At 39.5% G+C, this 12,969-nt stretch overlaps 1 protein-coding gene across 14 annotated transcripts in view; it reads right to left on the bottom strand.

The window, feature by feature from the left end:
- The window catches only part of DST (dystonin), a 450,811-nt gene that overhangs the window by 163,500 nt on the left and 274,342 nt on the right, over positions 1-12,969 (bottom strand). For all 14 annotated transcript variants that reach the window (XM_075554951.1, XM_075554950.1, XM_075554962.1 and 11 more), the window contains 14 exons: positions 12,801-12,962; positions 12,606-12,710; positions 9,361-9,456; positions 8,668-8,793; positions 7,931-8,083; positions 7,562-7,716; positions 7,108-7,234; positions 6,513-6,696; positions 5,575-5,732; positions 4,730-4,908; positions 3,169-3,307; positions 2,241-2,434; positions 1,126-1,288; positions 427-510 (listed from right to left, as the gene is read on the bottom strand). In XM_075554951.1, coding sequence (XP_075411066.1) covers positions 427-510; positions 1,126-1,288; positions 2,241-2,434; positions 3,169-3,307; positions 4,730-4,908; positions 5,575-5,732; positions 6,513-6,696; positions 7,108-7,234; positions 7,562-7,716; positions 7,931-8,083; positions 8,668-8,793; positions 9,361-9,456; positions 12,606-12,710; positions 12,801-12,962 — 2,025 coding nt within the window. The remainder of the gene's footprint in view (positions 1-426; positions 511-1,125; positions 1,289-2,240; positions 2,435-3,168; positions 3,308-4,729; positions 4,909-5,574; positions 5,733-6,512; positions 6,697-7,107; positions 7,235-7,561; positions 7,717-7,930; positions 8,084-8,667; positions 8,794-9,360; positions 9,457-12,605; positions 12,711-12,800; positions 12,963-12,969) is intronic.

The following is a 12,969-nucleotide window of genomic DNA, read 5'->3' as shown; positions in this document are numbered from 1 at the left end:
AAAACACTTCTCGTAACTTTCTAATTATACTCTCGCCTGACTTTCCTCTAGGCTGGCCAACAGAGCTAGGGATCGGGATAGCCAAAGCTGAGACGGTAATAACAATGAGCCCAAAATACATGATAAATATCCTGCCTGTGTTAAAAATCAGAAGTCCTTCTTTGGAATATTCTGCCAATGTCACGAGAAAAACAGCATGAAAACCAACTCCAGGACGATGCGCTTGCTCGGGATACGTGCGTGTAAGGGGTGAAGGAGAAAGAAGGAAGGAAGGAATACGGGGCTGGTGTGACTCAGACCCCAAGGAGAAACTCTCTCCTTTCACTATTTTAACACGAGCTACAAGACCTGTCAAAGTTCTAGAAGTACCCTGTAGAATCGCAAACCTGAGTATTAAGTGTAATGCACGTGCTCTAATCCTCTCACCTTTACTGTAGCTGAGTATTGTTCTGCATATTTTTGACATTCGTCCATTTTGTTCTGTTTCATTTCTATTTCAGATACCAGCATCTGCAAATACACATTGTTTCAAGAAAAAAGACAGTGAGTTCTATGCTATTCCATTGCCTGCTTGTGATGCTCAGGAACTAAGAAATATCCATACCCATTTAGTGGGATACTTTCTTAGTCCTTCAAATGTCCATTACATGATGAGTAAATGACAGACTTCCAGGTCAGGCCACTGTCCTGGGACTTCCAAATCAGAAACTATTAAATTCCATAGATACCACTCAAAAGCAGACTTGAAATCTTGGTCCCCAACAACTCCTGCTCACAGGGCAGCTCCCCAGGCATTCAGCTCTCTGATGTGGTTGTTAACCATTTCTATGTATTTAAGACTACACAAAAATAGACAGCAAAATACCAAACACTTTCCATATCTATGATTAAATAATGATCAGGAATTTGAAAAATCTTCCTTATTCCCTATGCTTTCAATAATTTCGAAGAGATAAATGATTATGTGGGTTTGAGTTACAGGGTTTTAATGATGATTCACTTCTCATCCGCATTCACTAGTTGCTGACTTTTTGTTTCGACACGGGAAAGAAATTGTTAACAAAGACAGGGCTCACGATGGACCGAATAGACACCACGTTAGTACAGAAAAGTACTGTTACATACCTTTTGCTGATTCAGCTGTGTGGCAAGGGTTTTACTGTTTTCAGGTTGATTCTCCTGAATCTTTCTCTGAGTAGTTTCAACTTGCTGGATCCAATCATCTAATGGGTGATAGGTATCTCTGTAGTACTTCAAAGATTTGCCAATGCCTTCTAAATCTCTTAACCTGAGAGAACAATAAAAACAACCATCAGCTCCAACAGTATCCAATGGGAGGATAGAGGGTGCAGATAAGGAAGAGACAAAATAACTATACCACAATGCAGTAAGCGAGCAATGATTATTTATAAGGAATTCAAGGTTGCTCCAAATTGAGATTGGATTGAATAAAACACTTTGCCCTTGGATCCAATTTTTGTAACTTAGTGATAATGATAATTTTAGAGACAAATTCTAGAACCTGAAGCTAAAAGACAAACTAAAAAAAAGGAAACTGAATTACGACTAGTCATTATCTCTTGAATAATCAAAGTCTGCTTAATGGAAGTTCAAATTGAAACAATGACAGGCGATTAAGTGAAACCACGTGTCATGATTAAATCCCTCCGTTTCTATAAATTTAGAACTTCTACAGTAAACCTATTTATCACTTATTTTACAAAGATGAGAAAATATGGATTTAAACCTAATTTTACTTTTTAAAGATGGTACTATCTCATAAGGAACATTTATGTATTTTTTATTAATAAAAGCATGAAAATAAGGAAGGACATCATCCCATATATTTTCAGATGAGCCTTAAAAGCAGCTCAGTTTTGTAAACTTTATTTGAATATCTGGATGTATGGTTACATACTCTCTTTTCTCTTCATTTACAACGCCATAGCGAGTCCCTTAAAATACACTGGCCCACACTCTCACTGCACAGTTAGTTGAATTTGAAGTTAGTAATAAGATAATTACATTGTTTTTACTTCTGAAAAAAATCAAATGGACTAACTATACATATGCCAGAATAGATCCAACATTTTAATAATATAGAATTGAAAACAAGCATATTTTGAAGTTGACTTAGTCAGCCTGCCCTACAGGGTCACTCTGAGTCACAATTGACTCGATAGCAGTGAGAATGTGTTTATACATAAATCTGTGCTAAAACTGAACACAAGTATACTAACCTGTTGTCAATTTGAACATGAACATTTTGCCATCTTTCCACTAATTGATCTGCTTTTTCTTTATGCCAGTCAAAATCAAGGTCTCGTTCTTTGTACGTTTTAAACATTTCATCACTGATGGCTTTAGCCTTCTGCAACTCATCCTCTAAGGCATGGAACACCTCCCTTTTTTCATCTACTTCAGACCTCCATTGCTAGAATGCATTAGGGAAAGTTACAAAAACGTGACAATCAGTCACTTGGTAAATGCGTTATTTACCTCCAAACACCGGGCATCACATCATCATTCTTATAAATATTACACTGAGTTAAATGTTAAGCAAAAGTCATTTTATTATTTTTAAAAATACACACTACATTCCAATGTTAAAAAAATGAACACATACATTAAAACCACTGACACGTCTCAGTTGGTTTTCAATAAATAGTCTTAGTGCCATATATATACAATCGTACCATGTATAGTATATATAGTTTTACTCGGTGCCATATATAACTACAAATATAGATAAATATATCTATCTACAGAATATAGAAATCCTTTGTGTAGAACATATAGAGAGTATATATATACATATACACACAAATACAGATTGATGTAATTTCCAAAAGATTAACTCCACTACTTCCCTCCTTAATTTTTTAACAGAACTGCCTCTCTCAGCAAGAACATCGCTCATAGACTTTCAAGTTAGCTCCAGCTCCTGCAGCTGACCACACATAGACTACAATTACAGTCAAACAGCACAAAACTCAATAGAGAACTCTCCTTAGGTGTAGTAAGAGGAAACTGTGATAACATAGAGCTATAAATGGAATAAACAAGTATTCAATTAAAATTGTATATGTAATGCTTGACTTTGGAAGACCTGAGCCGCATGCTAGAGAAAAACAGTATAATCTAGAAAAATAAAAGTTAGACTCACACCTTTAAAGTACTTATGAGATTTTCAATATTATTCTTGTCAGCTATAACTGCTTCTTCTTCACATAGCTTAGCTTCATAGAGCTTTACAAGGGCTTCTGCAGCTTGAGTGTTTTTTAACACCAAATTAACAGTTTTCAACCTAAAAGGGGGGAAAATTTAAAAAGCCTCTTATTAGGTAAGTGAATTTAATCCCCTATCATTCATTTATACTTAAGCTACCTTCATGACGGGTGATAATGGTATAGTCTTCATTTCAGAACACCTGGATACTCTCCTTAGTAAACACGTCTTTCAACCCGTGCCCTTTCCACAAGCAGAATTTAGTAAGAGATTTCAACATAAGGCTAGCTTCTCGAGATCATGTTTGGTCCATCCTTGAGTGGAATAATTTTTATGTTACAACAGCTACCAAATTTATAGGCAAGGTCTAGGAAGATGAGATATATTGTCCATTAATCCCTGTGACTTTTAGCACTAAGAAGTATCATAAATCCAAAGAAATACTAAGAAATGAGAGGGTTTCCTAAAGTTCATAGAAAAAGTCTAATCTTCTAATGCCATTTTTCACGAACTTTTTGAAGCTCCTTCCTATGAGGGGGTAAAAAAAAAAAAAAGGAATCGCACTGGGTGGAGCGGAGCTTTCATAGGACACATTTTCCCCACTAGGCAGGTACCCAGCAATGTGCTCTGGGTTAGTGCACCCAGTGATGTTGCCTGGGAAGTTCCTTCTGGTCACACTGGATTTTTTCGTAAAAGAAGTTTCATTCAAAACGTGTTTCTTGTCACGGCCTATTTAAAAGAACCGTGTATACCTGTAAACTTTTGTTTCCTGCTCAGGAAAACTGCCGCAGAAACTGCTGTGATGTTGAACACAGCTCACAAGGACAGCGCTATGGAAAGACCTCAAGTGTACAAGTGGTTTTCCCATTTCAAAAAAGGTGAAATGTTGACTGATGACAAACCTCATCCTGGATGTCCATCAACTTCCCAAAGGGATGAAAATGTTGACTCATTTGGAACTCATTTCTCCAGGTCAGACTGTTACTCAAGCTTCTATTTAGAGATTCTGAAAAGATTGTCTAACAGTGTGTGACAAAAAAGGCCTACTTTGTGGCAGACCAGGCACTGGTTTTGCCACCACAACAGTGCACCTGCTCATGCAGCCATCTCAGTGCACCAGTTTTTGGCAAAATACAGCATGCCCTCTTGCCCCATGCACCTGACCTCTCTCTGTGAGACTTCTTTTTGTTTCTGCGAATGAAGAGGGACATGAAAGGACAGCAATTTGAAGTAGCAGAGGTGAAGAAAAAGCCGAGGGAGGTGCTGTCAGCCATCCAAACAGATGAGTTTGAAAAATGTTTCCAAGAATAGAATCGCAGATTTGAAAAATGTAATGGAGAGTACTTTGATGGTGATAAGGTTGTTTTGTAAAAAAATTTAAATGTGTAGTTTTGAAAAATAAATTCCAGTTTTTACTGGGTACCCCCTCACATTTCTTCAAGCAAAATAACTTGTCAAGCTTGCATCCCTGAGAATTTAAAAATTAACAGTGGTTACGTACTTTTCTATGTAAGTGGAAGACATGGAATAGACTTGGTTCATGTTCTGAACAACCACACTGAGCTCAGATCGCAAGGTGGGAACTGATGGAGAGGTTGATGCTTGACTGAAAAACTCTTCACATTTATTTGTGATTGTTCCCAAATCATCTTTAAGTCGCTCCAGCTCTTTCTTTAGTTTCTATAAAATGAACACACACATATTAGTCTAACACATCAGATGGAACATGCTTCTTAAAAGGGTTTTAAAAGATTTTAGTCTATGGCTATTGACATAAACATCTTACATACTCTTTCCTCTATCAAAGAAAACTAACCTTGGAGTCGAGATTTAAGCAATACCTCGCTCACTGCTCATTCATCTCCTTAAGCCCAAATATCTGATACTGCAGAGGATGAGCAAATGCCTTCCACTGTGAGAAACCAATATATCCTCCATCCCAAGAAGGGGGCAGATAGAAGTCCCTTTGTTTACCTGAGTTAGAGGCTGAGCATCTGAATTACAGAATCATTGCTCATAATCGGCAATTAATCAGACCTCCCAAAGTGACCCCTGGGAGAAGCTGAACGTGAAGCTGACACAGTGATAAGCCACAAACTAGGTCAGTTGCCACTGAGCCAAATCCAACCCCTGGCGACCTCCTGGCTTTTAGTTTAGCGCTGTGCTCCACAGTGTTTTCAATCTTTTGGAAAAGATCGCCAGGATTTGCTTCTGAGGCACCTCAGGACAGCCGCAAACCACAACCCTCTGGGTAGTGGTGCCCGAGCGCCCCGCCTCCCCTGAACATCCTTCAGGTGGTTAAAAGTAAATGACCTAGTCCCATCGCCATGCAGATGTCGAGCTCACCCCCTGCTCTGTGATTCTGAACACACTTTCATGCAGATCATCCCTTTCCAATGGCGTTCGGATCTGCCGGATTAAACGATCTTCACAGGTCTCTAATCGAAGTCTGATGTTTCGAACTTCAGAGATGTAGAGATTGTAGACGGATTCCTCTTGCTCCTCTGTGGAAGGAAGCGCAATGATTAGAAGATATTTTCTACCTTTCGAATGCTTTTGTTCATGCTGGAATACGGAGTTTTACAACAATGGCAACTTAGTTAGCCAAACTTACATTAGCTATTGTCATCAAACACTGACCCTAATGGCGGAAACCTTACCATTGCTGGACTACAATTTGAAGTGTTCCTAAAATTTCCCCAGTATTATTTCTACATTTCTAAAAAATGGAAGGAAAGTTGTGTACTATTCTATTTCATTGATTTGAACTCCCTTAATTTCATCTTAATGATAAAAATCAAATATAAATTCCTTAGAAATGAGAGGGGGGCATATCAAGAATGAGCTCATGATTAAGGTTTTAAAAGCTAAAATATGATTAAAATGTTTGTCTCTACATAATATCAGTAGGCTTCAAAACAAAATTAACTAAGCACATCTTTTCCTTTGACTCCTGTAAGAAATTTAATTTGATGTATTAGAAAATAGCTAAATCTTTTTTGAAATCTAAAGAATCCTCGTCCTGAACATTACACTGCAAAATGTTAAATGTGGAAAATGTAGATGCAGTGAGAGCGCATTATTTGTCATATGATGTGATGACACACGGCCTCCATTAATTCATCATTGGCAAGTTTCCAATGTTCCAGCAGCGGTGTCTGTGTATCAAAGACTGTGTGATCTAACACACCAATGGCTGAAAATTCCCACTAAGAGCAGAACATTGCCTCCACTGAACACCTAAGGGAGGAAAGAAAGGGACTCCCACTCCCCCCGATCATTACCTCTTTCTGCAGATTTCAGAAGGTCTTGATAGTACTGCTTACAGACATTAACTTCCTTCTCCAACTGAGTTATATCTGAGCCTGAAAACACTTGCGATTCCTGGCTATCTTCCAAGAAATCTTCAAACCGAGATTGTAGATTGCTCAGAACTTGCTGATGTTCACCGGGTAACATTGTCTTTATCTAAAGACCAAAGATCCATGTAACTACATGATGATAGTTCAAAAGGTTAAGTTTCGTGGCATAGGTCCCTTTATACTAAAATTTATGAAGAGAAGAACCATTGGGAATGAATTTTCTTTTTCACTAGTAGTTTTTTGGGTCTTGGAAGACAAGGAAAATCAAGCTTTGTATGTCAAATACTTTGTCTTGTCTCCCTACCAGAATGTAAGCACCGAGTGAAACCCATGGCTTATGGATTTCCAGAGTTCTCGCAAAATCCCTTCTATGTGGCAGCAAGTTAGGCAGCATTTACTGAATGCAGAAATATTAGCCTAAATCTACCGAGCACCTTCCTCTTCTAGCACAGGCACAATGTCTACCAGCCTGCTGACAAGGGACCCCCAGGAAGTTGATGCGTAACCACATACTTACTGAGGCCACATTGCTAGCTCGGATTCTGTCAATTTCACTGACAAGATAGTGCCAGGAGACTATACTCTTCATGTTTATGTGAGACTCATGCCAGAGAGCCAGGACATTTTGATACTGCTGCTCAATCCTGAAATACGTGAGAAAAGAACACAAAACAAAACACAGAGTAAGCCTTTTCGCTTCTAAAAACATCCTTCAATATTCCATATTGACTACTTCCTTCTGATCAGTCCTGTGGGTCTTTGACCAAGTATTGTGTCTGTCATCTGAAGAGTGAGCTGCAGACAAGATGGCTCTGACTTATGTCCACCCTACATGCATCGGCGTTGACTTATGTCCCACGTTTTCACTAGCTAGGACCTTTAAACAATAGACTGCCAAGCCTTTCCTGTCACGAATCTCTGAGCGTAGCCGAACCACCTTGTTAGCCAGACCACCCAAACCACGGACAAACCTGTTTGCAAAGTCAACTGCTTCTTTGTTGGGTGGAGGGACTGTGAAGCACACGGAGGGCACCATCGCTTCATTCCCCGTCGGACTAATGACCTTCCATTTTGCACGGTGAGAGTTGTTTGCCAATACGCATTCGTCATCTTTGAAAATAGTTATCTGGTTTAAATGAAGAACAGATTATACAAATGTTAACTACGCTTTCCCATACCTAATCTTCAGAATTTTTTTTGATGTGCTTGTTTTTAGTTTTTGAGGTGGAAAACTATTTCTACCACCAATAAGCAATATGAGTCCACTGTACATACATAAACATGTAAACATCTATATGGATAATGACCAAAAAAGGTTTGTTTCTGGGAATTACCAGTACCTCGATTTGCCTGTAGTCGCAGATGGCTTTAATGGGAATAGAAGTCTTGAGAGCACACTCAGGGTTCCTTGGCCTCAGTTGGACTATTGATCTTGCTCGCCCCATCAGGCTGGCTACTGTGCTTTTATACTGCAAGAGCTCTTCTTTCTCTTCCTGAGCAAGAAGGAAGACGGACGGCTATTAAAATCCACAAGACCTGTCCCCTGCTTGCCCTCAAGGTTTAATTGTATTTGTCATCTTTACTGTCTAGCTCCCCTCCAGCACATAAACACCATAAGGGTAGAAAGTCATGTCTGTTTTGTCCCAGATCTCCAACATTAAAATAGTGTCTGGCACATAGAAAAACCTTAGCAGTGTACAATGGATACTTGAACGCACGCAAAAAGAAGCACAAAACCAAATCAAGCCCACTGCCATCGAGCTGATTTGACTGATAGCAAGCCTACAGAAGAGACTAGAACTGCTCCGTAGGGAAGCAGGCTGCCACATCGAACTCCCACGCAACTGCTGCTCACTTCCAACCTCTGATCGTCCAGTTGGCAGCCCCGTGCTGAACCCAGTGCCCCACCAGAACTCCTTACACTCTCATGGCAGAAACATACCAAGGAGCGTTTTACTGCTTGATTCAATAAAGCAGATAGATCCAAAAGACCAAGAAAGTTCAGTATATATAAAATACAGCGAAGCACTAGTCACTGATGAGGTGCATCATTGATGAGCTGCATTTTGACTCATACCATTGATTCCTGAACAAGGTCTTCGAGTTTGTGAATGCTGCTTGATCGATCACAACTGTACTTGCGCTGAATGGCATCTTTTAGATTTCGTAAGTAATCAGCAGCTTCTTTGGCATCACTGAAAAACTAGGGGAAGACAAAACCCGACAGTTGGAGGACTTCAGATGTCAGTAAAGCACAGAGTTGCCAATAATACTCACAGAGTCAAGCAACCACTCTTGACCTCTGGATAACTATGAATTAATGCTGAGCAACCGAAATGTATGCCTATACTATATTTTGATTAAAGGTCTGTTTTCATTTAGTATTTATAATTTACAAATGTGTTTTATAAAAGAAATGAACTTCCAAGACTATTTCTGAAGAAAGCTAAAGAATTGGGGAGGGGGATGAGAGATCACTGGCTGACTGCCTTATTTATAATCAAAACATGTCCTTAATAATGGACATGTTTACAAAGATTTTCTGATATTCTAGAAGTTTGTAGAGAATTTCTTCCTTAAGAGAATATTTCAGGGTGTCCTATGGGACATGAAATTCACCATTAGATCCCACCAAGGAATTTTCATTTCATCCTCTATAGCCACACCCCCTTCATGTGTATGCACCGTAGCATCACATCATGAAGACATTTTCTGCAAGGCAATCCAAATCCCAACATCATCATCTGACGCTGCCGTCCTAAGGACGTACCTCAAAATACGCAGCGTTGTCCTTGGTGTGCCGCTCCACGCACTGGCACAGCTGCAAGATCCAGCTCCACTGCGTCTGCATGGCTGCTCGGTAGGCCTGACGGACAAAGCAGAGCCAGTGTCACTAGCTGGAGAGAAACGGTGGGCCTGCAGGCATGCTTCCAAGACCCGTGAAGAGTAGATGGGGACCTTCTTTTAAAGGAGTAAGACTTGAAAACCTGAGCAGAAAGCTTAAGAGTTCGAACTTATGCACAGCCAATCTTCACGTTTACATGGCAATTAAAAAAAATGAGTTTGGTGTAGCTCTTGCACATTTAAAAACGTTTTCAATTTTCTTCTTAAAATAAATGAACTCTGGGGAGTTGTACATGAGGAACATAATTAAAACGTGAACTGGATGGAAGCAATCCCTCCCATTTAGAAAAAACACAACTCTTTACCCAATGCTATCCCATTCCTGAGACACCAGCCTTGTGGCTTCTTCAAACACCTTCCCTTCACCCTTCTTTCTCTGAACTTTGTGTTACTAGATCATACAGTACACGTTCTGACACAGAAATGCAGTTATACAGTTTTGCCCTTTGTTTTTGCTTCTAAAATTAAACCCAGAATCTGTTCAAGGAGGATAAAACACATATTTCTTTGTTTTCGCCAAGAAAGGATTTGGGAGACTAGCAGAGGAGAGCAAGAGAAGGGTCCTCTGCTTCCGTACCCGCCTAATTCTCAATATGGACCCTGTGTTTCTGGGACAAACGTATTTGGTTAGCGGAATTTTTATTTTCTACTTCATTTAAGTCTATCATTCAAGAGTCAAAAACATACAGAAACATTAAAAAACATATTTTTAAAAGTTTTCATTGTAAAATTTAGAGAAACATGTAAAACACTTTGATATATTTAATGTGAAATTCTCATACTTCCTGCAGGGGGTGCTACAGATATTTCAACAACGATCTTAAGCAGCGGTTCTCAACCTTCCTGTTGCCATGACCCTTTACTAAAGTTCCTCATATTGTGGGGACCCCCAACCATAAAATTATTTTCATTGCTACTTCATAACTGCAATTTTGCTGTTAAGAATACCAATGTAAGTATCTGCTATGCAGGATGTATTAGGTGACCCATGTGAAAGGGTCGTTCTACCCCCCAAAGAAGTCGCGACCCACAGGTTGAGAAGCGCTGAAAGGAAACCCTGTTCCTCTACTCCCCAGGGGGAAGTCCCTGGTGATATGCTCCGGCAGACCTTCTGGGTGTACTGTTATGGTACAGCATCGAAAATCGGTCAACATATCACAATCACATGACCTGCTGTCTCAAGTTAAGCTACTTTGAGAAAACTGGCAATAAAAACCACTATTGTGCATTGTGGGATTAGTTTCTGTTTTCATTATAAAATATGAAATGGAGAGTTAACCAAATAGTATTCCTGTAACAGGAGCCGTGGTGGCGGAGAGCTGCGATCCACATGGCATGTAGTTGGAAAGAACTAGGTTCTCTTCGGGAGGAAGACGGGGCTTTCTCCGTAACCCATGACCATTGACAGTCTTGGACACGAACACGGGCACTTCCACCCTGTCCTGGAGGGTTGTATGAGTCTGCATGGACTCCACAGCAGTGGTTTTCAAGTTTGTCCTGTCACCACACAAAATATTGGATAGGTGCAAAGGGATCATAAAGGTAGAGAAGGTTTAATTTTGTCCCTCAAATACTATTAGTTGACTTGATTAATATTTCTGCATAAACATAATTAAGCCACATTCAAAATTTCTAATTTCATCAAAGTTCTTGTCCTATCATATTTCTTAAAAGCTTCCCTCCCTCTTCCCTGAGGAATATTCAATGTTTAGTCTACTCAGATCTGTAATTATTCTATTGTAATTTTCTTCCCTGACTCTAGTTTGGCTTTAATATTTGTAAGAGGCATCTCAGAAGGATGTACAGTCCTATGGTGTATATATAGCACCCCTAAAATTCTTCCTTAGGAGGCCGAGAACTTTATTCATCAATTGTATCATGATCATTTCCCAAGAGCAAAGACTGTCGGATAGATGCCTTTCCTGGCTCTTGTCATCTTTCAAACAGAGCTCAATTTTCCCTCCTGCAAGATGCCACACCTGTCCATGCTTTCTGGCAATGTGCCATCTTGGTCCCATTTTCTCATGTAAACCCTGTCTCCGTCTTGTAGCAGGTCTGAAAATGAAACTCTCCACTGCCTGATAAAGACCAAGGAAGTTCCTGGCTAGCATTTGACTTCTGCGTTTGAAATAGCTGTGAGACAGAGGTCCCCGGGGAGGGGACATGGTTTGCTCTCATCTACTAAGGAAAAGGTAGGCAATGACCTGACAATCTGCCTGCATAAAGATTATACACAAGAAAACCCTACGGCTCAGTTATACTTCGTAACACATGGGAATGCCATGAGTTGAAATTAATTGAACCAACAGCCCTAGGTTTGGGTTTGGGTTTGGGCTAGGGGCAGGGGGAGGACTTATTTGAAATATTTGTACTCTGTACTATAAGGTCATGCCAGGATGCTGTCCCAACATACCTACAAAATAAGTCATAAATAAATAAATTATTAAATAAAATAATTTTTAAAATACCATTCAACTCATATCAACTTTATACAAAGTTTCTGAGACAGAAAATCTTTATGGAGCAGATAACCTCGCTTTTCTCCCATAGAGCGGCTTGTGGGTTTGAACTGCTGATCTTGTGGTTGGCAATCCAACGCTTCCGCAGAAGCATTACCAGAGCTCCTTAAATAAAGTTCTATAATAGATGCTTACTATTTAATCCAATCTTTAGTTCGTAGTATGCTCTCGAGAATTATTAGCTATTAGATAAAAGAAAAACAGCTAATAAATAAAGAGTAAATTGTAAGCATACATTGTTGACATTCTCATTTTCAATGACAACCTTATAAGTTAGAAGCCATTTTCCTCACCTTGGAAAGAAAAATGAAGTTTCGTAAGATAATCTCCCAAAAGGCCCTTTGTCTTTACAATAACGCATTGACCCCAGGGGATGACAAAGCTAGCGTCATTCTGAGTGATGCTGACACACTTCCGAGCAACGAAGCTAAAGCAAGAATCAGTACGGTTTGCCAAAAACATTCGTTTTGGAATTAGCCATATATTTGATATATACCTCTCATAATCTGCATTTCTCTATCTGTTGGCAATAAGTGTCTATAAAGGTCAGTAATCAAATGCCAATATTCAATCACAACTAGCTTGGACTTACCTCAATAGTTAATCGTGCCGGGTGGTTTTCCAGAAGTAACTGCTCTGCTATGTCCTGAACTGATTTAATATTTTCTTCCTTTTGATCAAGTTCTCTCATTAATTCCTAATTTAAGAAAGGAAAAAGAGAGGGGTGTGAGAAAAAGTTCAAAACCTGAAGCACGGCCTAGTGCTCACCTGGTAAAGCTGTACTTACAGCATGATACTCTTTTTTCCGAAGCACGTTGGTGTGTCTTTCACTCCAATCATAGGCAACTTCTTCCTCTTCCTTTTCATTCAACCAAATAAGTTCATTAGTTGCTCGAGTTACAAAATTATGGAGTGTATCAAGGTGTCGTTCCTGATTTCTGGATGTATTCTTTATA

The sequence above is a fragment of the Tenrec ecaudatus genome, chromosome 7 (genome assembly GCF_050624435.1).
Source record: "Tenrec ecaudatus isolate mTenEca1 chromosome 7, mTenEca1.hap1, whole genome shotgun sequence".
In the NCBI taxonomy this organism is placed as follows: domain Eukaryota; kingdom Metazoa; phylum Chordata; class Mammalia; order Afrosoricida; family Tenrecidae; genus Tenrec; species Tenrec ecaudatus.
Note: the sequence above shows the minus strand (reverse complement) of the source record. Positions and strands in the feature narration are given on the sequence as shown.